Source organism: Urocampus carinirostris, chromosome 5 (genome assembly GCF_059441175.1).
Source record: "Urocampus carinirostris isolate Australia breed hairy pipefish chromosome 5, RoL_Ucar_1.0, whole genome shotgun sequence".
Lineage (NCBI taxonomy): Eukaryota > Metazoa > Chordata > Actinopteri > Syngnathiformes > Syngnathidae > Urocampus > Urocampus carinirostris.
The window spans coordinates 16,382,533-16,407,404 of NC_142353.1; the positions used below are offsets into that span (position 1 = coordinate 16,382,533).

The 24,872-nt window shown below is 40.0% G+C and overlaps 1 protein-coding gene across 2 annotated transcripts in view; it reads right to left on the reverse strand.

Annotated features, from left to right (window-relative positions):
- Window positions 1–24,872, reverse strand: part of setbp1 (SET binding protein 1) — a 79,695-nt gene that overhangs the window by 12,276 nt on the left and 42,547 nt on the right. For both annotated transcript variants that reach the window (XR_015850495.1, XM_088335977.1), the window contains exons 3-4: window positions 4,443–4,831; window positions 57–2,003 (exon numbers count right to left, since the gene is read on the reverse strand). Coding sequence is in view for 1 of the 2 variants with exons in the window: in XM_088335977.1 (XP_088192103.1) it covers window positions 57–2,003; window positions 4,443–4,831 (2,336 nt within the window). In the remaining variant the exon portion in view is untranslated. The remainder of the gene's footprint in view (window positions 1–56; window positions 2,004–4,442; window positions 4,832–24,872) is intronic.

The following is a 24,872-nucleotide window of genomic DNA, read 5'->3' on the forward strand; positions in this document are numbered from 1 at the left end:
ATTTAGCAACAGGATAACTGTGAGGTTTAACGCTATACATGAAAACAATATTGCACCTGCGCCGTGAGGCAGGGCCTTTCTCAGTTTGATCCGAAGTGCTGTTGTTGTCAGTCCCAATCCCACTGTCACTGGGAATAGTCTCCTCGCTGTGGGACTCACTGATGGGAGACAAGGTGACCTCCTTCACTGATGCACCTTCTGAGAGCTGGGAGGGTGAGTTAGCCAAAAGACGTGGGGGTGACAATTTCCATCCCCCGGAGAGAAACCCTCTCACTAAAGGTTTGGGTGGCAGGGCTGAGATGGGCTGCAGACTAGGCATAGTGGCATCAGAATGGCTATTTCTCATTAATAGAGCACCGGAGGTGGGAACGGAAGGGGTGGTGGTCCCAATAGAGCTCTCATACAAATTAAGTGTGGAGATAGTTATGGGGGGTTTGTCCTTCATGCTTTTGGCTACGTTAGAGCCCTGTGGTTCAGCTCGGGGTTTACGGCCTCTCTTTTTACCGATGTAGATGGTGCCTCTCTTGCTGACGTTAATCTGTTTTCCCAGTCGAGCCTCAATGGTTGATGCCATTGCATTCATAGCAGAAGTAACAGGTGCGGAAGGGGACTTCAGAGTGCTGTTCTTACTGGAGCTTGAAAGAATCTCATTCAAAATGCTTTGCATTTTTCCAAACTTGACCTTATTTATTGGCTTTGAATTGTTTCTCCCACGTTTGACTTTCAGACTCCCACACTTAGAGCTGGTAGGTATCGACAACATTTGCATTAATGTTGTATTAGTTGTTGCGTTTGGAGGATTAATCTTTCTCCTGCGGTTTTGCGCGGCGTAAGTTTCCTGAGCAAGCGGGCTCGGGGGTGAATTGGATGTTCCCTCATGGATGGTTTCTACAGTTAAAAGGGGCTGTTTCTTGGGGCGTCCTCGTTTTCTTTTGACGGGCATACGGACTGTCAGGCTGTCAGTATTTGTATAGAGTGGACTAGAGGGAGTTATAGGGAAGGCTGACGGGGGGTCAAATATTGTTGATGGACTACTGCAACTGTCTGTCTGGGGTGAGTTGATGCTGCTTTGACTTTTCGTTTTAAGGTATGACCATCTGTCCTTAACCTTGCTTGATCTAGAGCTGACTGTAGAGATGGTGCTGTGGCTCGGACTCGGACTCAGGGTTGCCCTCGGTCTGGGACTGGGGCTAAAATTTGGCCTAGGTTTAGGACTTAAACTTGGACTCATACTACCCTTGGGACTAGGGCTGGGGTACGGACTAGAGATTTTAGGACTTGTGGAGAGGTTTTGTTTGCTGATGTTCAGGGCCAGATCTCTCGTTTTATATGCATCATTGTTGTTCTTAGGATGACTCATCGGGTTCTTTTTCATCCTGTTCATACTAAATGCTGATTCTAGGTCAGTCCCACACCTAACTAATTCATCCTTTTCTGTCCTGTCTAACTTGTCTCCCTTTTCTCTTCTGTTACCTTTGTCTGGTCTTGCACTTTTCTCTGTCTTTTCTCTACAGGCCCCTTCCTGAATTGTAACTCTGGAATCGTTTTTGTGAATGTCTAATTTATGTGCTACTTTGGGTCCTGGTGGCTTATGCTGGTACTTCTTTGCTGTGTTGGAATCTGGCAGAACTATGGATTGTTCTTTGATTGAAAAGGATTCCTCCAAAAAAGGCTTTCTCCGCTTCTTTTTTCCCTTTCCTTCTTCTGTCAGCATTGGTATCCCTCTGTCCTCTTCAGTCCCTCTCTTACCGTTAATTGTTCGCTCTCTTTCGTCCTTCTTTTTACGCTCTCTTTCTTCATGAAATTGCTCAGTCGACTCTTCTTGTCTGTAGCGCTGCCTGTCGTCTGAGTTAGATGGGCTTCTTGTTTCTATTTCAAGCGGTCTTCCCCACACCGTGTCTGCACTGTGGGGATTAAAGAGCGTCTTCTGGGAGTCCTTCCTGCCATATTTCCGCTTGATGTTCCCAAAGAGCTGCTCATTTACTTCTTGCATACCTTTCCCCCTGCAGAACACATAAGAATATGAATTAGAAAATTGACTGTTGGAATATTGTTCCATGTACTACAAGAACTGAACAATTAATCCGATTATCGCAGAAAATATATTAACCATTACTTCACCAAATCAACTGCGCTTATGCAATAATAAATTACAGTTCATTCATCATGGTTTTATTGTTTTGATTTTGGGTAAAGCTGTTGTGTTTCAACCTGATTTGATCACTTATTACTGATCAGAGAAGAGTCCTCCAGTTATTTGAGTTAAGATTAAATTAAAACAAAGTGATTAAGAACATTTTGGGCCTAGAAAACACCCTTATTTGGGGTGTACACCATCAGAAAAATCCTGAATACAGTAAAGCCAACGCTGGTTGATATACTATGTTTAACAGGGGAAGGACAACTTTCAGAATAAATCCTATCTTACTTAAGAATAAGTCTTGTTATGCGTTCATTTTAGTTGCATGAGGTAATGTGTTGGCTTTATTGAAAAATGTTTTTAACAGTGGGTAGTGGCTTGCAAGACCCATAAACCTACTTGTACACGCTTGTGTCAATAGCAGTACACTGCTTGAGTTACAAGTACGTGCAAATCATGTTTTAACAAACCTGGCATTTATTTAATATTTTATTTTTTAATCTTTATATATTTAGGCCTGGACCTAATTACAATATGTATACTACTGGAACAGATTCAGATTCAGATCTACTTTATTGTCATTCTAGTACACGTGTATACAGAACGAAATGTCGATGCATCTGACCCCCACAGTTTCCTTGAATGTACAGATATAAATAATGTTGTATTGTATTTTGGCTACGTATAGTATTTTACCATAGTGCCGATAGTGCAAGAAGAGTAGCTAACCAGATGCGCAAAATGGGCAGTCAGGTTAACAAGTCAGGTACACAGTAACATTAACACTGTAACAATAACGCTGTAATTACAATAGTGCAGAGAGCAATGTGCAAGGAGTGGCAAGCTATAAAAAAAACTGCCAGTAGTGCAAAAGTCAGATTAGCAGCCGTTTAGATTTAAGTTAACTATATGTTAGATTGACCATTTAACAGTCTAATGGCCAGGGGGACTAGACTATTGCGGAGCCTGGTGGTCCTGCACCGCACACTGCAGTACCTCCTCCCAGAGGCTAGCAGAGTGAACAGTCCATGATGGGGGTGAGAGGGGTCCCAATTTTTTTTCTCTTTCAAACCACATATGTGTTTTTGTTTTATTTTGTTGCCTAAATCTCTGTCCATTGGCCAATTAAATGTGTCAGACTGTAGACATGAGTGTGATGAAGGCCCTGCAGCATTTTCTGGAATTTCTGGGCAAGCCTTTAAAGAAATCAAGATTTTGAGTTTTGGAAAAATTATGGTATTGATCAATTACCCCCTTGAGGAGTTTTAAACATGATGAATCAGTGAGCAGCGATTTATTGTTAAGCCGTATACTTGTAGACAATTAAGATGTCGAAAATTGACGGCTTTAAAGCAGAATGTAGAATGAATGATTCCAGAGGTTACAATGATACACGACTGCATCCCAGTGATAAAGTTAAAGAAAACACATCCTACTTATGTGCACATTTTTACTAGCAAACTCTTGTTTTGAAACTATATGCTTGACAATAAGGTTAGCAAAAATAACTGTGATTTTTACGGGACAACTAAAAAGATAAAACTTGGTCAGGTATTATTGTAAGCAATAAAATGTATTATTATTTATTTCATTTATTATTATTGTTATTATTGTTATCATAATTACTATTATCATTATTATTATTGTTGTATAAAATCATTAGACTTCATACAGTAATATGAAAAATATTTGAACACAAAATGTAAAAAGTATATACAGTATTGTCCACACATTATTTTTTTTTATTTATTTTTTTAATCGCCCACGGGAAATGCGAGGGTGATGAGGTCTGATAGATTTTCTGTTAGTGTGTCTGTCCACCCAAGAAAAGGGGGAAGGAGTTTGGATATGACCACCATCTTACAAAAGCAGTCAGGTAGGTTACTCTAGATGTGAAACATGTCCGAAAGAAGCTGACTTTTGTTGACTCAGCATTTATCAGCCAAAAAGAGCAAGAAGATGAATGAACAGCTGCCTATCAACTTCCAGTCTCGAGGTATATCTTTCCCAAACAAAACTGTGTATATGTATATGATAGTAACATGTTTGGGCTATCCGTAGCCCAATTTCAGGATTTTAAGGCTCCGTCAAGACTCGATCCTACTCTTTGGGTTTTCCATTCTCATGTGCCAAAGACCCTGCCCAAAAAGGCAATGCCACCCAAAAATGGTTTTGTGTCTCAACGGGTGATGCTCAAAAGGCGCACAAGGTTTATCAATTTATAAACTATATTGTAGGTTTATGGAAATATTTTTGGGTTTGTGAGACGGGTAGAAGTGTTTATCCTTAATAAGGCAAGTACCTGCTGAGAGAGGTAAGGTTTAAAATACTGGCATCTGTAACGACTGGCATCTGAAGATCTGGAGTCAAAGATCGCTGAGGTGACTGGCTTTGAGACACAGTTAGTTGCAAGTTTGAGTCCATCAGAGAATTCCCTCCAAATAATTCTGGCCCTCGCTCGGAATCTGAAGGATTTGTTGGAGAAACCGAAGGTGCTCTGAACGTGATCCAGTCTGGGCTGACTTCTTGGAATTGTTGTGTGGGGGGTTGTTGTAAAGGTTGGACAGGGGAGAGGATGGGTGTGGGAAGAAGAGTGTTTCGGAGTTGCTGTTTGGGCAGAGAGGGATCTCCAAGTAGTTGCAGTAAGCCTCCTTCTCTCTGTTCAGGCATTCTGAACTGCCGCTCGTATGTCTGTGGAAAAGAGAAAATGAACCATGAGTGCATCACAGCATTCATCACAACATCAAAAAACAAAGATAAAAAGGAGACAATCGGATACCATAACAACAAGTGATAATTTAACAATTAAAAAATCCTGCCTTCCTAAGATTAAGCTCCATGGTTTGATAAGGACATTCAGCTTGCATTTTGTTTACCAAATATTTTGTCGGCACACAATGGGTCATTGACATGAGCTGTGATTCTTTTTTTACTACAGGGCTGGGTACCGCGGCTTTTAATACAGTTTGTGTGCATGAGCAGACCAAACAAAAGGCCTGTTTACAGAGCAATTAAATTCCTGTGGCAAGGATGTTGCACGCTGTGAGAAGTGGGGGGGAGGGTGGACGGGGGGTGTCTGACACCACACAGTGCGTAAAACAGTTGTGGAACTCAGCTGTGTCCTTGAATGCCCTTTCTCTCCAAGCATACACATAGTCGTAACACCTATTGCTTTATTATTCTTGTCATGACAACCTCCATGGTGGGGTCTCGTTTTTATCTGTTTTTCAAAGACTTGAATTCGTGAATTTTTAACAAGAAGACATTTGGCTTATTTTTCTCCATTTCTTGGGGGATATTAGGCAAATCCAAAAGGCATAGTAGGAATATGCAGGAAATGAGGATCTGTACGAATAAGTGCAATTTGTGTCACGGTGTTGAATGCTGGGAGCATGGCAACGGGCAGCAATAACATTCAGAGTAATAAACATAGCCCAGAAAATCATCACTGGGCTTTGCCCGATCTAGAGGACATTGCCAGCTTAGGGATACCGGAGTAAAGCCATCAACATTATGAAGGACTCTTCACACCCGGCCACCACCTCTTTGACCTGTTGCCCTCTTTTTACCTGTTGGTAGCTGCTAAAGGTCCCCTAAAACAGGGACAAACAAGCTCAGAGACAGCTTCTTCCTACGGGCCATTACCACAAGGGAAAAAAGTAGTAAAAACACATCTTGGGACTTAGTGTTGTTGTGTTTGTTGCTGCTGTTAAAGTTATTTCATAAAACTGACATATATACTTTGCAACTAGTTTGGCGATTTTTGTTGCTGCTGCTAAATGAAAACTGTGAAAATATATATAATTGCACAAAACTAGATACCTTCTGACTTTTTGTCAATGTTATTGCACATCTTTTCATTGCACTATTGATACTGTACACTATTATCTTTCATTGCACTGTTACTACAACTTATACAACTTAGGCCAGTTTCTAAGCACTACGTTGTAAACATTTTTGTCTATCTTTTCTATCTTTAAAGTCTTTATTGCATGTTTTCCCCTAGAGCAGTGATTTTCAACCACTGTGCTGCGACACACTAGCGCAGGGGTCGGGAACCTATGGCTCGCGAGCCATATATGGCTCTTTCTATGAGTATCTGTGGCTCAGAGACAAATTTGATTGCATGCAAAATTTCTCCATCCTGTTCAAAACTTGAGATGTCTATCCTATTCAGGTACACGCAAAGCCAAACCAATATTAAATATCACGGCATTACTTCGCAGTATATATAGGGCACGTTTTTCACTACAATTTACAGTCAAGGTGTCACACAAAAAAAGGGGGGAAAAAAACTGGTTTTGGCTGTACAACGCTAAAGAATCCTTTATATAAAAGTTCACTATATAATCTGTGTTCAGTGTTCAGATACCTTATGATGAATCCACAGAACTGTAAATACGCCAAAACACCGGAAGAGAACTTAGTCATTTGATTGGGTGAGTGGGAGGGATGGGTGGAGCTATGCAAAAAGTGCAAGCACTCCCTCCCATCTCTCGCCCTACGCCGTCTGCGCCAAAAGTGAGCTCATCAGGCTCCCTATTTGCAGAATGTTGTGACGTTTTTACACAATAACTGCTTGCATCTGGTTTTGAAACCAATATGTATGAAAAAAAAGGGTCTTGAGTAATTGCAAGAAAGAGACAAGTTTAAAGTGGTATGTTTGTTGATTTTGGGACAGGGGCTCTGGCATTATTCTCTTTTCATAATTTTTATCAAATCATCAAAAATAAATGTGCTGAAGACTAAGCTTTTGTCTGGGGCACGGGTTTAGCAATTTAGTAAATTTGTCTCATAATATATGGTGTGGCTCTTTCCCAAAATAAAATTAATATTTTTTGCTTTTATGGCTCTTTGAGTCCAAAAGGTTCCCGACCCCTGCACTAGCGTGTCGTGAGGGATCCTTAGGTGTGCCGTGAGAAATTATCCAATGTCATGTATTCAAAATTGGAAATTTTATAAAACATTTATGAATCGTTTTTTGCAAATATTATGTCATTGTCAAGTATCTGTGGTGTGAAAACTGGGAGTATTATAAATTATATTGTAATTAAACATACTCTTCAGTGTCATTTTATAACATTTTTGGTCAGTGGTGTGCTGCAAGATTTTTCCAATGTAAAAAACATGCCCTGGCTCAAAAAAGGTTGAAAAACACTGATCTAGAGTATAATCTCTAATCTTGTTGCATACAGTGTTTCACAACGTTGATATCAATGACAATAAAGACAATTCATTTCAATTCGACACTGATCCCTAATTAATTGTTAACTGTTGTTATATTTAGTGTTTAACTAAAACAATGCAATCAAAGACAAACCATACTTTGCAGCAATGCCATAGTACCAATTCGTGCCAACATAAAAACTAGGGAGATGTGTTCAATACTTTAAAATAAAAGTACAGAAAAGCCGAAATGGAAGTAAAGAAAAAATTAAAATCCAACTTTTGACCCGTACTGATACCCTTCACTAGCTAGTGTTCTGTAAGGAAAACACTTTTATGACCTTAAGAAGCTAAACAATAGCCACAAACTATGGCGGTCGCCGACAAGATCACAAATTAGATGGCAAAACTACTCTAAACAGATAATTCATTCGTTGCATGGACTAGCCTGCTATTTCACTCAAAAGTACAACAAATCACATTGACATTAAAAACAAAAAGTACAAACTGATTGAAATAGTCATGGAAAGTTTCACTGTCACCGAGTTAGATTCTGTGGATCAAGAAACTCTTAACAGATTTGTTCCAGCCAGTAGATCATGTCGCTGTCTTGACCTAACATCATTTGAGTTTTTCAAAACTGCTAGGAAGATTTCAAACAAATTTATAGCAATTGATCGACTGTGCACACCAGTCAGGCGAGTTTCCTAAACCCTGGGAACGAGTATGGCTGAATCAACTTTTTGATGTTTTTGTTCATTTCAAGACGCAAATTTTTCACCTAAACATGGTCAATGTGGTGTTTTGTTAAAACTTAAAATGTATAGATTAAAGGGTGAAAAAGGCTTAGGTATGTTCACCAATCGGGAGCTTTCACTGTGTTTTCTCAGCCATGCTCACAAAATAGTAAAACATTAAGCATTTATCAGATATAAAATAAAATTAATTTCATATTAATATCTATCTCTAAAAGCGCAAATTAGTGCGGAATGTGACTGGTTGTTTTGCCTTTGAGTGGTGTGGCTTTCTCCAATGAGGTGTCTTATTTTTCAAGTGAGAATCTTCCACATCAAAATAAATGATCTTTAATGGGAAGAGGCATTACCATTGCGTCAAAGCTAAGAAAGATTTTTTCATTGCCAATAAAGTATTGTGAAAGGGCTTATATTCCTCCTTTACAGTACCTCTAGTCCCCTAAAAAGAGGAGAATCCTGGATTCCTCTAAAAACGTCAAAATGTTGGAAAAAAGTAAATTTTAACACTAATCATTTAAACCTTTTTGTTTCCTTCTGTATGTGTTACATCTGGCTCAAATGGTTCCCTACCGTCAAAATATCAATGTCCCCAAATCGCAGCAGCTCAATGAATTTACTGGGTCTGTGTCAAGTCAAGTCATGTTTATTTGTATAGCTCTTAATCACTAAGAGTCTCAAATGGCTGCACAGTCCACAGATTATTGCAAACCACAGACTATTATTACACCATCCCCTGATCTAAAACCTACACGAGGGCAAGGAAAAACTCAAAAACCTCAACATGAGGAAAATGAAGAAACCTTGAGAAGGGACTGCACATGAGGTAATCCCCCTTCCAGGATGACCAGGATGCAATGGATGTTGCAATAACAAGTAATACACAGATATTGTCAATACAAAATATAGGTTATTCAACTACTGGTAACCGAAGAGGTGTCAAACCAACAGACCTTGTTTTGGCTGTCAATCACTAATTATACCTTTAAATGGAAGCTCATTAAAAAAATCTATGTTCATTGTTGAAACACTTCATGATGAAAAGCCACAGAATGGGCGGAGTTATACACAAAACAGGGCGTGCACACGCCATCCGCACTAAAGGTAAATACGTTGGTAGCCACGTTTGCAGTATTTTGTGACATTTTTACAAATAGACTATGCTTGCACTTAGTTTGGAAACCATTATTTAGGACAAAAATAAGCCTCAACACTCTTAAGTAACTGCGAGAAGGAGACAAATTTTCATAGATGTTATCAAGATCACAGAGGGAAATAAAATAGGCTAAGAATTAGCTGGTTCGGCGGTTTTGTTGAATTTCCTCTTAAAATACATTGTGTGGTTCTCTCGAAAAGATCTGGATAAACACAATATTATTTTCATTGAATACATCTATAAGTGAATAAAACTAAAATGGTTATTTTTAGTCTTAAAAGGGATTGGGATAGGAAAAGCCCATGAGTCTTTGTTTACTGAAATGAAAGTTGCCTATAGGTCACTGTACTACACAATACATTTAGGATAACAATAGATATTTCAATATCAGCGTTTTTAAAATAAAACATCACCGTTTACAGATCTCGGATCCTTTAACTGCCTGGGTCGCAGGGGCACCGCTTCCTATGGTGTGTCTTGAGCAAATACAGCCTGGCGGCGCCCATCTCTATCCGTGCTATTTATTGTGGTTGGGGTTGGCTGCCCCACATAAAACACATAGTACTGTTTTTTATGGTTACCAGTAGCAGGATACACCTCCTGATCTGACTCAGATACAGCACCTTTATTATCTGCTTGCTGTTGTTGTCGTTGTAAAGTGTCCTCCCGCTCTTAGGAAACAAGCTAGACCTTGCCCCAAAGCCTTCTGGTATGCGTATGACTGATAAAAAAAAGCTTGATCCCTTAGTTTGGTAAGGTCTGTCATACAAAACACATTGCATCACTTGGGGCATTTATATTTTTGCTGATAAACATACTTTGTGGCGATGAGTTATGTCCTTTTTTGTGACATATTAAAGGCTCCTTGTTCTGGTAAACCCCTTTGAATTTCATACTTACATGTCTTATATAAGTAATGTTAAGATGTGTTGAGTTAAGTTTAATTCCGGCACTTTATTTGAAGTAAAAATATCCAGTCTGTGAAGTAGCAGCAAAGGAAAATAAAGAAATGATGACCACAGTAGGGAGGGTTACATTAAAATGTAATGTTACTAGTTACTGTTGAAAAATTAGTTCAGTAACGTAATCCAATAATGTTGCAGTGATGTAACTGGATTACTTCCAATTACTTCTCGATTACCCCAATAACAAAAATGCGAATGCAAGACAAAATAAACATTGTAAAAATAAAATAACTAAATTTTATCCAAGAGAAATGATCAATGTCATCTTGAAAAAGAATTGGAGGAAACCATTGTCAGGTAGTTGATTGTAGCCCTATAAAAAAGTTCTCAAATTTTAACCATATAGTATAGTTTATAAAGCAAAAATGAAACAGACATTAGCTCAGTTTTACGTTAAGAGCACATACAGTGATCATATAGGAACTCCACCTCTAGCTGCATGAAGTGGCACTATGAAAATATATACTATTGCACGGAAATATATATCCTATAACTTATTTATTTTTTTGTTGCTGCTAAATGCTGTTGCACTCTTCATTAAACTATTGTTAAGATACACTATTCTTTGTCATTCACACATATTGCACGATAATTGAACCTTGGGCCTGGTTCTGAGCACTATATTGTAAAGATTTTTACTGCCTTTTATCAAGATAGTCTTTTTCAGTTTTTTTTAATCTTTCAAGTCTTTATTACACGTTTACCCTAGAGTTCCATGTCTAATCTTGTTGCAGACAATGTTCCAGAACGTTGATATCAATGACAAAAGACAATACAATTCTTTTTTTCTCTAACTGTAACAGAATGCAATTATTATGCCCTAATTACGTAACACCGTTACATGTATTCTGTTACTCCCTAACCAGGAGTAAAATTAAAACTGACAAACTTAAATCTTTAAGACACCCAGCCTTTAAAGTCCCAGCCTGCTTTTCAATCCGCATCTACGTTTCTAGCAGCCACTTCAAGCCGGTAATGAAAAGGCTCGACATGCTGTGTTACACAACAATACACCGCTTAACGTGTCATGGCCGCATAATCAGCGTCGGCTGCAAGATGAGAAATGGAGCGGCCGACAGCCTTTGTGGTTCAGCTTGTTATTAACAGACTCAGTATGATGCAACAAAACACCGCTCTGCCGCGCTACAGGGAGATGTAACCTAACCGCAGGCGAGCCTCACAGCGTGTACACATGGGCACAGTGCACGCGCGTCAAAGATGCACACCGGCCACGATTTGTACGCTTCCCTTTGCTCGATCACTTGCAAAAACGTCAATGTGCACAGCCGGGACACTAATTTTAATCAGCGTCTTGCCTGATAATGAGCTTCTTGCAGACTGATATACATACACAGCCAACTCTGAATATGTAATATGGTCATCTATAAGTACCGTATTTCCCGCACCATAAGGCTCACCAGATTATAAAGTGCAACCTCAAATAATAGTCTTTTGTGCTATTTTTTATATATCAGGCGCACCTCACGGAATTAAAACTACAATAGTGGCTAATAGCATTGATGTGCATTGATTGATCAGTCGGAATATATCACTGATCACCATTGCATAACATTGGGTACAACAGGAATCAAACCAGGATCGCGGTAGGAAGCACGCCATGTCACATCCACTACACTTCTAGACGACAGACAACATATGAAAAGGAATTAGGTTTTAACTTATCGTCACTCTATTTTTTCTTCGCGGTACCAAATTGTTGATTTTATTGTTGTGCCGGGCCGTGAGAATATTGTAAGACATTAAACCGGTCCATGTTAACTAAAAGCTTTGGGACTGACTTACAATATCCTGAAAAAGCGCGCGAGATTCTAAACTGAATAAGGAGAAAGGCATTGAGGGAGATAATTCGGTCGTTCTGAACTGAATGAAGAGAAATAAATTGTAAGTTATTCGGTAGTTCTGAAAGATATGAATAAACGCATGGCTGCATGTATTCAAAACGCTTGTCACTTACAATGGTTAGTATGAGTTAAGAGAAAGTGAAACCGATTTTGAATCACTTTCTGTTTACTCGTTTCTATGACATATTTGGTACTGTGATTATAAACAGTGTGAGATAAGACATAATGCCTCCTCATATATCATCTGTATCCCTAGTGGTCTAGTGAATAGGATCCAGTGCCTCTTCTCGCCGTGAATCGGCTTCAATTCCTTTTGCATCCAATCTCATGCAATTGTAAACAGCCATCCATGTCCAGGCCGCTAAGGGAATGCTGGTTAGGATTCGGTACTCTTACCATTGCTATCCGGTTCCATCCCCACTGCCAATATTGTTACTGGTCAATAATTGCCCAATTCTAGTAACGCATACCCAATTTGGTACGTATATTAAGGCACACTGGATTATAAGGCGCACGTTCAAATTCTGGCCCATTTGGGATGTCCGCGGACCTGAGTCGATAAAATTCGGTATTGAAAGAGAAAGTGCTTATTTTCTACATTTATGCTTGCCAATGTCAAAATTTTAGCCCCATTTTCACTCTCCCTCGGTCAGGCAGCACAGCTTGCTGTAGGGGCTTTTCATTGTGGCTGGATGGCATGAGCATGAGAAACCCGATTAACAAAACACGCGAGCTTGAGAACACATACGCACGCAAACACTGAGCAGCATGAATGATTAATAACAGCAGATTGTTCGGGTGCACATACACGCTTTGCTCGCAGAGAAAATCTACCCAAAGTGAGCTTGACAAGGAGCCCAGATCCAATCCAAGCATAAGCTCGTGAGGATATTTCCCTTGTTTGCGGACTGAAAGTATGTATTGGTCAAACATAAAAAGTTGATCATTTTCTTGCTGCTTGTTGCCATCGTGAGTTGTATTAGCCTCAAAGGTCAACGAGCAGGGTTAGTTTGAAAGTTTTTCGTTTTGTGTTGAGGTTTTACTTCTAATCATGATGAAAATGTTGACAATCATTTTTGTTTTCAATTTTTTGTTTTATTAACCTAAATGTAGTTTATGTTTTTTTTCCAAAGAATTACAGTATTCTCAAGCACTCCCAATAATAACATTATCCCAACTTTCAAATATAGCCTAGTCTTCTACAATCTCCGAGTCAAATTTAAGAAAAAAAACTCAACTTGGTCTTTGTACGAGCCGCACCAGTTTTAAAGCCAAAGCAATAAACTACCATAAAAAAAAATTCAAGTCGATTTCTTACATCTTAAACCTTGTGCACACGTGGCGCCACCCACGTCTGGATTAGGCATTGACGCCTTTGGCTGCAAAACGGTGACTGCGCTATGCCCCTGCACATATGACGCAGTTTTTCAGCCGCGTCATTTTTTTTTAGTTCTGGTCTGATTTGTTTACATCATGTGTTTTCAGATCATGTGAGCGTTCAAGATGGCCACTACAAAGACGAGCACATATTTACTACTGCGCTGAAAGCAACCGCGAACAAGCTAATGCAAGATATTCTGAACCGAATGGAGAGAAGTAATTTGGTCGTCCAGAAAGATATAATCACGTGGCCGCACACATTCAACAATGTTTGTCACATACAATTCTTAGTTCGAGCTAAGAAAAAGTAAAACCAAATTTTATACAAATTTTTACTCACTTTCTGCGTCTTATCTATCCAACGTTTGTATCCTGTATTGTGACTAAAAACTGTGTGAAAATTAAATAAGACCCATTGCCTTCTCCTATGTCATATGTGTTCCTAGTGGCCTGCTGGTTAGGATACCATTGGCATTGCTATCCCGGGATTGTTGTATAATTGTAGTCAGCAAAAACCTTTGACATAACTATTAATGGAACAAATAATACACTGAGATTTCTAATTTTTTTCTGGACATAAGGCACACTGGATTATAAAATGCACGTACAAATGTCTGGCCAATTTGGGTTTCTCCACTGCATCTTATACTCTTGATAATACGGTATTCACAGTTTTCACATTGAATGGTTACAAAAACATTTATTTCAAGGCTGATATCTTTATCTTTTATGTTAGGTTCAGTCTATTGAAAAAAATGAGGAAAATTGTCATCTATGGTTTATTACTTTTACATATTACTGCAAACACTGAGGTCCATGGACTGTGACCAAGCATTTGTTCTACAAACACACAATCCTTTTTTCTTACTGCTTTAGATTAATGTTGGTCAAGAGGTTTTTAAAATAGATACTCGTACACACAAACACAAACATAAACATGCTAACAAAACGGATTCCCTCCACTAACCGCAAAGTGGCCACAGGCCGATAATAAGGCAAGACATATGGATTTTCTTCTTACCAGTGAAAGGAGAGAGAAACACTAGGAGAACAACATCCCCCATTTTTTCAGTTGAGGTAGATTTATTGGCACCAGTTCAGCTTTTTGTTCATTGCTTCCTCGCCTCTACCCTTTCCTCTATGCCACAAACAATCCGAGATTCATTTCCAAAGAAAACACTCTCTCGTAGTCACACAAATAACTATGAATAGTCGAGAGACGGCCAGCAGCGAGGGCTGTTGTTGCCATGTGAACAATTCATGACCGGAATGATGAAATAAATTGAAACTTCTGGTCACATCTACACTGCGAATAGCACCAAGTCATCATAACAGCTTGTTGCAAGACAAGCTGTCATACTGTTGTTTTTTGGGAAATGGGAGAACATCTGCACTTCATGCAAAGAGTATCCTTTGCTTATGAAGTGTGAAGCTTATAAATGGGCATCCAAGTGTTCAAAATTAAGGAGGGAAACCGTGCCTTTGTTCGCCATTGAAAGACCCACCAAAATCCCATAAATACATAGGAAACTATTAAAGAAGCTGTATGGTGTTTGGAACTTTGTTACTCTCTGCTCCCAGCTCCTCGCTTTATTGCAGCCTCAGTCATCTAATTCATGATGCGCATGCAAGTATGTGCATTTCTTAGACAGGCTCAAAAAAACTCCTCTTATTCATCTTTTTGGGGGTTTGATTTGGCGTGTGGACTGTACTTAAACCTTGCCCCTTTCACCAATTTCATGCTACGCTGATAAATAGAAAAAGAAAACCTGTGGGGACGAGCATAACATCACTCTCCAGCACTCCCTGCAGCCCCCATTCCTGGAACCCAAAGTGTTCCGCCCCAAACAGCTTTGCTAAAAGTAGGATAAAAACTGATCAGCTATGGAAAATAAGCTGATCACAGATGATTACAGGCCTTACAGCATGACTGTTTTTATTTGTGGATGGTATTTAACTGAATTTAATCACACTGTAATTATTTGTGTATTTATGTCCATGTGTATTTTTCCGTTTATTTTCAGAACTTGTGTATTTTTTATTGTATCTATATTTATTTAGATTAATCAATTCAAATATTATATTTTGTGTTTTTAATTATTCATTAAGTGTATATATATTTATTTTCACATTTATTGGTTAATTCATTCATTGACTATTTTATTTATTCATTTTAGCTTTTGGTCGTCCATAATATTTGTGCTCAAGCTAAACCACAAGCAACCACTATGTTTGACATGATGGTGTGAAGAACATAGTGTGAAGTGAGTTTAAAGGGAAAATGTGTATTATTTAGCACCTCTTACTGGTAAAAAAAAATACTCATTCAACAATAAAAACATTAGTGATTTAATTAAAAAGCAAAAATGCATGAACTACAATGCAAGGTGACTTTTAAAAGGTACTGATACACACTGTCCCTAAAAAGATTACACAACGTATATATTTTTTCGATGGTCCGCCATTTGTGGTTTATTTATGGGTATTGATAATTTTACTCCTTTGAAAATATTTGCACAGCATCAAAATGTTGAGCATCATTACATCATGTTGCAAAGAGCACAAGGGTTCACATACAGAATAAGCTATGTATAGATTTTAGGGGATTTGTGTGATTTATTTCGGTGGTCCAGGACCACTGGTCCGCAGACCTGTTTCGGGCCTTTGGGTCGTTTGGTAATGAGCCGCACAGGAAAAAAATGGCCTTCTTTTTTGCTCATTTTTCTGTGTTATAACGGGCACACCAAGTTTTATGGTAGCATATTACTGTATTTAAGCAATGATTTGCACAACATGGGATGAAACAGAAATTAATCATGGATCATGGTGTGATCGCCCAATATTAACCACTAGACAAGTAGTAATGTAGATGACAAGGGAAAAGGCTTTAAAAAAAATTCTCATCATACCTTTTTTACGGTACCACATTGTTGAATACACGGGGGCCAAGATTCAAATAATTTTTGACAATTAAACTATGAACACAGTACCAAAATAAGATTAACAATTATTTGATGTCCTTCAAAGTCCGATTCATCATCACATACAACAAACAGATTTTTCCCTCGTCATGCTTTTTTTGCGTTTAGTTATATATTTCAGGATGAAGTGGGTGGGTATGGGTATATCCCTTTATCACTAGGGTCGTAGGGGCACCATTTCCTGTCGTGTGTCTTTGGGAAGTACAGCCTGGTGGCGCCCATCCCTTTCCGGGCCAACAATCTCTTCCACTTGGTCTCCGGGGATCTCTTGAGTGTCAGGCGAATGTGCTAACCACTGCACTACGATACCATGACTAAAAATAGTGAGATATTTAAATAAAACCTAATGCCTTTTCCTATGTCATCTACATCCTTATAGGGCTCGTGATTACACAGTGTTATTAGGCTTACTATCTTAATAATTATTGTTATCAACACTAATATTTTTGGGCCATTCGGCAATATCGTTAGGCAATAGATCGGTCTGTGGTAGTTGTATTTTTGCCCAATATTCAAATCAAAGTTTTTTTTACCACTAGGACGCACTAATTATTCAGGGATCAGAATGGAGATTTTCATTTTCAGCTGAAATAGCCAGCGTCCAGGAATAAACCAGGGCGGAGCCCCCCCCCCCCCCCCCCCCCCCCACCAACGCAACCCCCCCCGAAAAAAATAACCTGGGTTTTAGGCAATTTACTTGTCCAAAACCATGCTTATATTTATCATTTAAGTAACATTTTTAGAAGATTAAAATAATTTGCCCACATAACTGATTTTTTTGTAAATACTGCAAGATAAGTTCAAATGCAGTTCAGTCCCTGCAGCTTGTGCGACAATGCGGCCAATTTTTCTAACGGCCGCCAGGGTGCGCCAGAGCAATAAAGGAAAGAGTGAGACAGTCGGATTTTGAATTTGTTTGCTACGCAAGAGAAAAAGTGAAAAAGTCGGAATGCCTTTGGGGTTCAAAAACAGCGGAAATCCGCGGATCCGCGGAAAATTCTGATCCCTGATTATTACAGACTTTCCTTTTGAAGCGTGTCTTCGTCGTGGTTAGCACATTTACCTGGGACGCGAAAGGTCCCCGGTTCAAGACCGAGTGGAAACATGTGGAGAGAGATGCGTGCCACCAGGCTGTACTTGCCCAAGACACATCACAGGAAACAGTGCCCCTACGATCCTAGTGGTTAAGGGATCCAGTGGGTAAAGTGTTGTCAAGCCAAGCGTTCTTCTTGTCTACAATAAATAGTTTTTGGTAACTTGAATTTCCTCACTCCCTTTCATCTTTGAAGGTACTAAATCATGGGCATTCATTTTTTTGTGTCCAAGCCTTGGTAGAGGTCTGTCTTCTCTGCATGCTCTTTTTTGGAAATGTGCCTCTAGAGGTAACTGCACTACCACCAACTCGAAGCAGGGGGCAGAGATTTAGTCCACAGTACCACTAGAAATCACAAGCGTGACTGGGAGGTTCTGAACCACTTCCACACTGCTCATTCCCTGCCAAATCGACATAATATGCATTTACTATCCCGCTAAGGCCACACCTAAAACAAGCTATTTGATGTGATCTTGCATTACACAGGTTCCCCCTGGAGGCTTTCAGCCCTGTGTCAAGGGGTTAAGGGGTCATACTCCTCTTCTAGGTCAACAACCTTTTTCTTCGCACGCTTTCCTCTGGGTCAGCGCTGCAATAACACGCGCTAGTTTCACAGATGCTTTACCACCCAAATGGTAAAGGCAGATATGGAAATGCACAAATTCCATTCCAGTGGTGATGTAACCATTCAAGCGCAGATGAGGTGGTCATGGATAATAAGTGACTGAGAACCTTGAGCGAGACGTTCTAGCCAGAGTATCGTCTCTTGACAGACAGTGCAATGGATGAGCAAAATAATATGGCCATATTTTCCGCACCGGATTATAAGACACAAAAACTTTGGTGTAACGCGCACCCATACTTTGGCTTTGATTTTATTTTGGACCGAAAAAAATAATGTGTGTATACACAATTTAATTTAGTAAGGCAAAATCTAGGGCATTTTTTCTTTTCAAATGACCCACGACGCGGTATTCGTCTGATCCCCGATAGTTGCCGACTATGGACTTATATTAGTGCAACGATTGTTGGAAAGTGTCACTGACCCCATTCACAAAACATTGTACAGACGCTCCCCTACTTACGACCATTCGACTTACGAAAAAGGGTAGATAGGATCATTTTTTTCGGGATGTCGAAAAATATCCGAACCTTGCTGTAAGTTAGATTTTCTATTGTGTGCACCTTTTTCCAAGTACAGGACATTACTGTAATGCTTCTTTCCGCCCCTACCGGTTAGTGGTGCTGTAAGAGGTCACCCAGCATACACCCCGAAGAAGAATTCCGCTTCCTCTTCCTAGTTCGTGTGTGAACATACTGTACTGTATCTCCAGCGCACTAAAAACTTTAACATTTTTATTGTTTAATATCTTGTGCATCCATTCAATATGGTTGGTGTAAAGTGTAAATAGGAGGCGAGCAGTTTCTTCTGAAATGAAAGTGGAATAAGAAAGCCTGATGCGGTTGATAAAATGGTTGGATCGCTTTTTTTTTTGGCCAATTTCTACCACGGAGGAGGAAATCGCCTAGCTCTTGAAGTTTATCTTCCGAAAGTAATTTAAACTTAGATTTTATATCTTCATAGAGCATATTATTTTATTAAACGTTTATTTTTCAGTTTCAAAACAATACAGGTTACTTATACAAGCCTTAAACATACTTATATAAACCTTAAACATACATTCCATACAAAATATGGCACTTAAGCAAGTTACGAACAAATTCAACTTACGAATGATCGTCCGGAACCTATCTCGTTCGTAAGTAGGGCAGCGTCTGCATTCCCCATTAATCAAACCCTGGTCGGGGCGGTGAGAGTGACAAAACCTAGCTACTAGACCACAAGTGATACAAATGGCATAGGAAAAAGCATTAGATTATGTCTCATTGTCACACTATTTTTTTTTACTCAGTGCCAAAAACAAATGTTAGGGAAAGGACAAAACAGAAAAAAATTCCTTAAAGGTATAACTAAACGCAAAATAGTACAACAAAGGAAACAACTTCTTTGGTGTATCTTGTGACTTTATATCAGGGCGTCGTTTTACTTTCTCCATTCTGGCACCGTAAAAATAGTGTGATAATGACAAAAAAATCTAATGTCTTATCTGTATCACTGGTGGTCTAGTGGTTAAGTTTTGGGGCTCTAACGGCTGTGACCGAAGTTTGATTACCATTGCGTAAAATGGTCAGCAATGTTTTTCGAATGATCAATAATAGCACAAATACGGTAGTATACCGTAAAACTTTGCGTAGTAACACACATGAATAGATACCGCACGCATTTCAAATAAGGCACCAGTATTTTGCAGTATATAAAACGCATCGGATTATTAATAGCACTTGCAAATTTCTTGACTAATTGGGGTTTTTAGGTGCGCCTTACAGTCCGGAAAATTCGATATATCAATGTTACTATTGTGGTAGCCTTTCTGCTTTTCAATTTTATAAAAGTGACAACTTTTCCCTGGCTGCACTGGTGCATGCTGGGAAAGAATACCCTAGTGCATGGGCACACCCAGATCGCATACACATATGCACAGGGCAAGCCACACACACACACACACACACACACACACACACAAACATTCTGCCCTTCAAATAGTTTTTCGTAGCCCTTTATTTGGCAGCCTGCCCGGTGGTTAGAGTGTTTCATTTTTCCCCGTGTAAGGAACTGGGCAGCTGTCCAGACAGACACACAAAGAGGAGAGAGGGAGAGCAGGAGAGAAGGGTATGAAGGGGAGGTGATTGGGGGTTTTGCGAAAAAGAGAGAGGAGTGGGGGATAGTGAAAGAATGAGAACAGCAAAAAGGGAGGGAGAGAGAGGATCAGCAGAAAAACAAAAACTGATTTTGCCCCAACGAGCCTTTGAGATACTGGGAATTTTGGTTACCATATAATCTAAGTAAATACATGACAAGATCGATCGGTACTGATCCGATACTTTTTGCTTGAAAATATCATTATCTTTGGATAATTGAACCTTCCTCCGCTTGTGTTAGTTTAGAATTACCATAAAAACAGTACAATGATTTTAGGCACTATTTTTTTTAATTAAATTACTAAACTTCTTCTGTTCCAGAAAAAAAAACAAGAGAGTCAAACCAAAAAAGCGCATTGTTACTAATATACAAATACTGGGCTGTATAGCAATGCCAACTAGAGAGCCAGAATAGGTTCCATTGCACCATATTTTGAAAATAAAGTAAGTAGTGCAAATAAAGTGTCAATTGCCTCTCATTGGCTTTGTTGCCGCAGTGACAACGTAGTTACAGGTTTTTATTCAGGAACAGTAAAAGGAACAGTGTTTATGTAAATTTGCAGTGTTGCCACAGCAGACCACTTTACCAAGCTTATTACACCTGGTATTGTCAATTTCTGTCGGTGAAAAAAGGCCACATTGCGCTGCGCTTCCTGTTTGCCTGTTATCTTTTTCTTTTTTCTACGAGTAGGCGTATACAATTTGGCCCTCTCTTCTGCCTTGCAGTCAGGATGCAGCAACAAGCCAGGTACAGAGAGGTGCCTGCCAGTCACAACTCAGGCATAACTTTCAAAAGTAGCCGAGGCGCTGGGTGAGAGAGAGATGGGCTGCTACTTAGATAGGCGGGGCTTCGAGGAAATTGGTGAGGCAGCAACGTATCGATCTCAGGACAATAGTATCGATCTGATCCAAGTACTTGCTTAGTATCGATAATATTGATATTTGGATTGATGCTCCTACTCACAACATTTGTCATTTGTTCCATCTGAAACCTTATCATGATATTATCCGTCCTCCACAACCCTGGGACAGAAGCCTTTGGCAACCTTGCCACCCCTCCACCCCGCAACCCTGAAGACCCCTGTACTCTTCTTATTCCTTATCCACTTTTCTCTTTTAGGACATGACCGCTATTCCCCTGTGGGAACAACCACCTCCTCTACTACCCCCCACATGGTCCTCCCCACCACTACCACTTCTCCCTTGCTCCATTCAGGGCGCCGTTTCTCTGTGATCTGTGTTTCTGACAGCTACACACACACACACACACACACACACACACACACACACACACACACACACACACACACACACACACACACACACACACACACTGCCCTTCTGCAAACAAACACCATGAATTCTAACGCAGCTTTGTACGCTCAGCACTTGAAAAGTGGCTAGAACAGGGGACTGGGGGGCTGGCGGGGTTGTTTTGTACAGAAAGAAAAAGGGAAGTAAATGAGAGAAAGAGGGAGTGAAAGAGAGAGAGGACTGTGTTGATCTTATGGTCACTCTCACAGGACACCCCCACCACCCCCACAAACGCAATGCGCTCCTCCACCCCCTTCCCCCATCCCCGTTTCCCGTTCCCCAGTTCTTCCCACCAGTTCTCCCGGGAATAAAGACTTTCATTCATGAGCCTGAGGAGACCCGCAGCAGGGGAGAGAAAAGAGGGAGGAGAAGGAAAAGGGGTTTTAGCGGGAGTGAGGGGGATTGGCGGTGTCAAGGTGGAACACGGCAGATCACTGGGATCAGGGCAGAGCGCCATAAAATTGTGTGGATGCGCGTGCACGTGTGTTTTTGTTGTGCCCCCAGACAAAGCTTCACTTATCTGCGAGCTGGTGACAATCGCACCAGTCAAAGCATCTTCTGGGAAAGTTGGGTGGGAAAGCTTGAAAAATGGCTCTCGATTCAAAAAATGGCTCTGGATTTAAAGATTTCTGTGTTTGTCCTACAGTATGAAATACTTGTATATTTGGATGTTTCAAGTTGCAAGTATTGCAAGAATTCAATTTTCCGATGAATCAATTTTTTTAAATTTCCTCTTCTTGATTTTAATGTACAAGTTTTGGACGGATAGAAAAATAGTGCACTAAACATTAGGGTATTCTCTTACAGTATGTGACAAAGTTGAGTACACCCCTAACATTTCTGCAGGGATTTAATTATAATGTTTAAAAAACATCACTAAAGAAAAATTGCTTTGACACAATGAAAAAAAGTCTGTCAGCAAAGATCATGGCTTACTGTAAAGATTATCTCTGGTCTGATGAGACAAACAATAATTTATTTGGCTCAGGTGGTATGAAGCATGTGTGGCGGCAACCATGTAAGAAGTACAAACATGATTGTGTCGTGCCCAAGCTCAAGCATGGTGTTGGAAATGTCATGGGTTGGGGCCACATGGGTGCAAATTGGGTTGGGGAGATGCTTTTCATTGAGGAAAACATGAACTCAAGCATGTACTGTGACATACCGGAGCAGCGAATGATCCCCTCCCTTCAGAAACAGGGTCGCAGGGCAATGTTCCAGCCTGACAATGTACCCAAATACATCTTTAAGATGACATAAGCTTTTCTAGAGGGGCTAAAGGTAAAGGGGACGGACTGGCCAAGCATGTCTCCAGATTTAGACCCATCCTCAAACTGAAAGTGGAGAAGAACAAGATCTCAATTATCCACCAGCTCTGTCATGTTTTCATGGAGCAGTGGAAGAGCATTCCAGTGGTAATTTGTGATGCTTTGGTGAAATCCATGGCCAGGAGGATTAAAGTGGTTCTGCAAATTCATGGTGGCCACACAAAATATTGAAGTTGTCATGATTTACCTATTGCTCTCACCTGCGCTCACTCGTTTAGCCCCAGGTGCCGTTCGTTTCCTAATTAGTTCTCCTCCTATTTAAACACGTCATTCTCATACACTCCTGGTCAGTCCGTCAACGACACCTCAGCGCATGCAAGGCAAGCACTATTGACTCTGGCTCCCGTTATGATCCTTACCTGTTTCCTGTATCAATCCCCGATCCAAGCTCCGTTCTCCTGTCCTGGCTATCCGTATCCTGGTTCTGTTTCCTGTATCGATCCCTGATCCAAGCTCCATTCTCCTGTCCCGGCTACCCCTATCCTGACTCTGTTTCCTGTATCGATCCCCGATCCCTGACTTCCCGCTCGTCCTGGCTACCCGACTTGTTCCAATCTCTGATCACGCTCCGTTCTCCTGTCCCGACTGCCCGGCTTGTGATGATCTCCGACCATGCTTCGATCGCGAGGGCTTCACGCTCTTCCTGCTCAGCGAGCACCAGGTTGCTATCTATTCCTCTAGCCCTGACTTCCCTGATCCCTTAATAAAGCATTGTGTGAAACGCTTCGCATTTGGGTCCCCTGCTTGTACCGGTTGACAGAAGTTCAATAACAATAAACAAATACATACAAATGTATGATATATATACCTGCAGATATGTAAGGTACTTTTTTTATCAAGTGCAAAAAAAGAGGCAACATCGTGGAAAATGTGAGTACTTCGTCGAATGTCATCATTTATTGATTATACTGTATACAGTACTTTGAGTTGCATTTTGATGTCTGAAAAGCGCTATATAAATACATTTGGATCAAGATGACCTTGTGCATCAAAATACGATCTTAAAGCGTCCTCTGTTGGACCAAAGTTTTACTACAAGTTCATCGCCGGATCAAAAGGACATTGTCCAAATAAATATGATCTCAAGTCACCTTCGGTGGATGAAAGTGGTAGTACAAGCAAGCATGTCCCCTAAACATTCCAACTACACTGCAACTTCACCAGGAATTTCACTGCACTCTTGTTTGCCTCAAATTAACTTGCTGAGTAATACATAAGAGGCGACAACAAATCGATGATGACATTCTTTGCCAACACTTTTAATAATCGATTTTGATTAATTTTATCTATTCATTGTTGCAGCCCTAGTTCGAATGTACAGTAAACATATTTGAGGGTTAGTTCAATCAAGCTCTTAAGCTAAATGTGAACCTATTGTAAATGTTATGATTCATCATTATCTTTACAGTGCATGATTTGCACATGTGAACCTCAATACCATTGATGGATTATAGCAGTGTTTCTCAACATTTTCTCAACTACAATTTTTTATTTAAAAAAGCTCAAGGCACATAGCTCTTAAACATCCATCCTTCCATTTTCTGCACCACTTATCTTTAGTAAGGTCGCGGGGTGGCCTTAGACAGTGTTAATAAACGTCATGTTAGGCTCCAGTTTTGCATTTTAGCATTTAAATTGACTAGAAAGGCTTTAACGACATTTTAAATCTTTTAAAATGAGGATAATACTTTGAATATGACGAAACGAGATTTTTAGGGGGGCTGTGTTATCAGTGTGCACCTCCAGACAAAACTAGTAGCCAAAATTATTTACCTGCACTGTCTCCATATTAGAATTGTATCGGAAAAATATTAAAATAGTGATGCGCTGCAACCGACTGAATATAGGCGGCGTATGAAAGGTACACTTCCGAGGTCTAGAAGTTGAAATTGTCTAGATTCCTGCTGCACACCAGACAAGATCTCACTGCAAACTGTATCGGATACAATGAATTTTTGGACAAAGTAGAAATTGA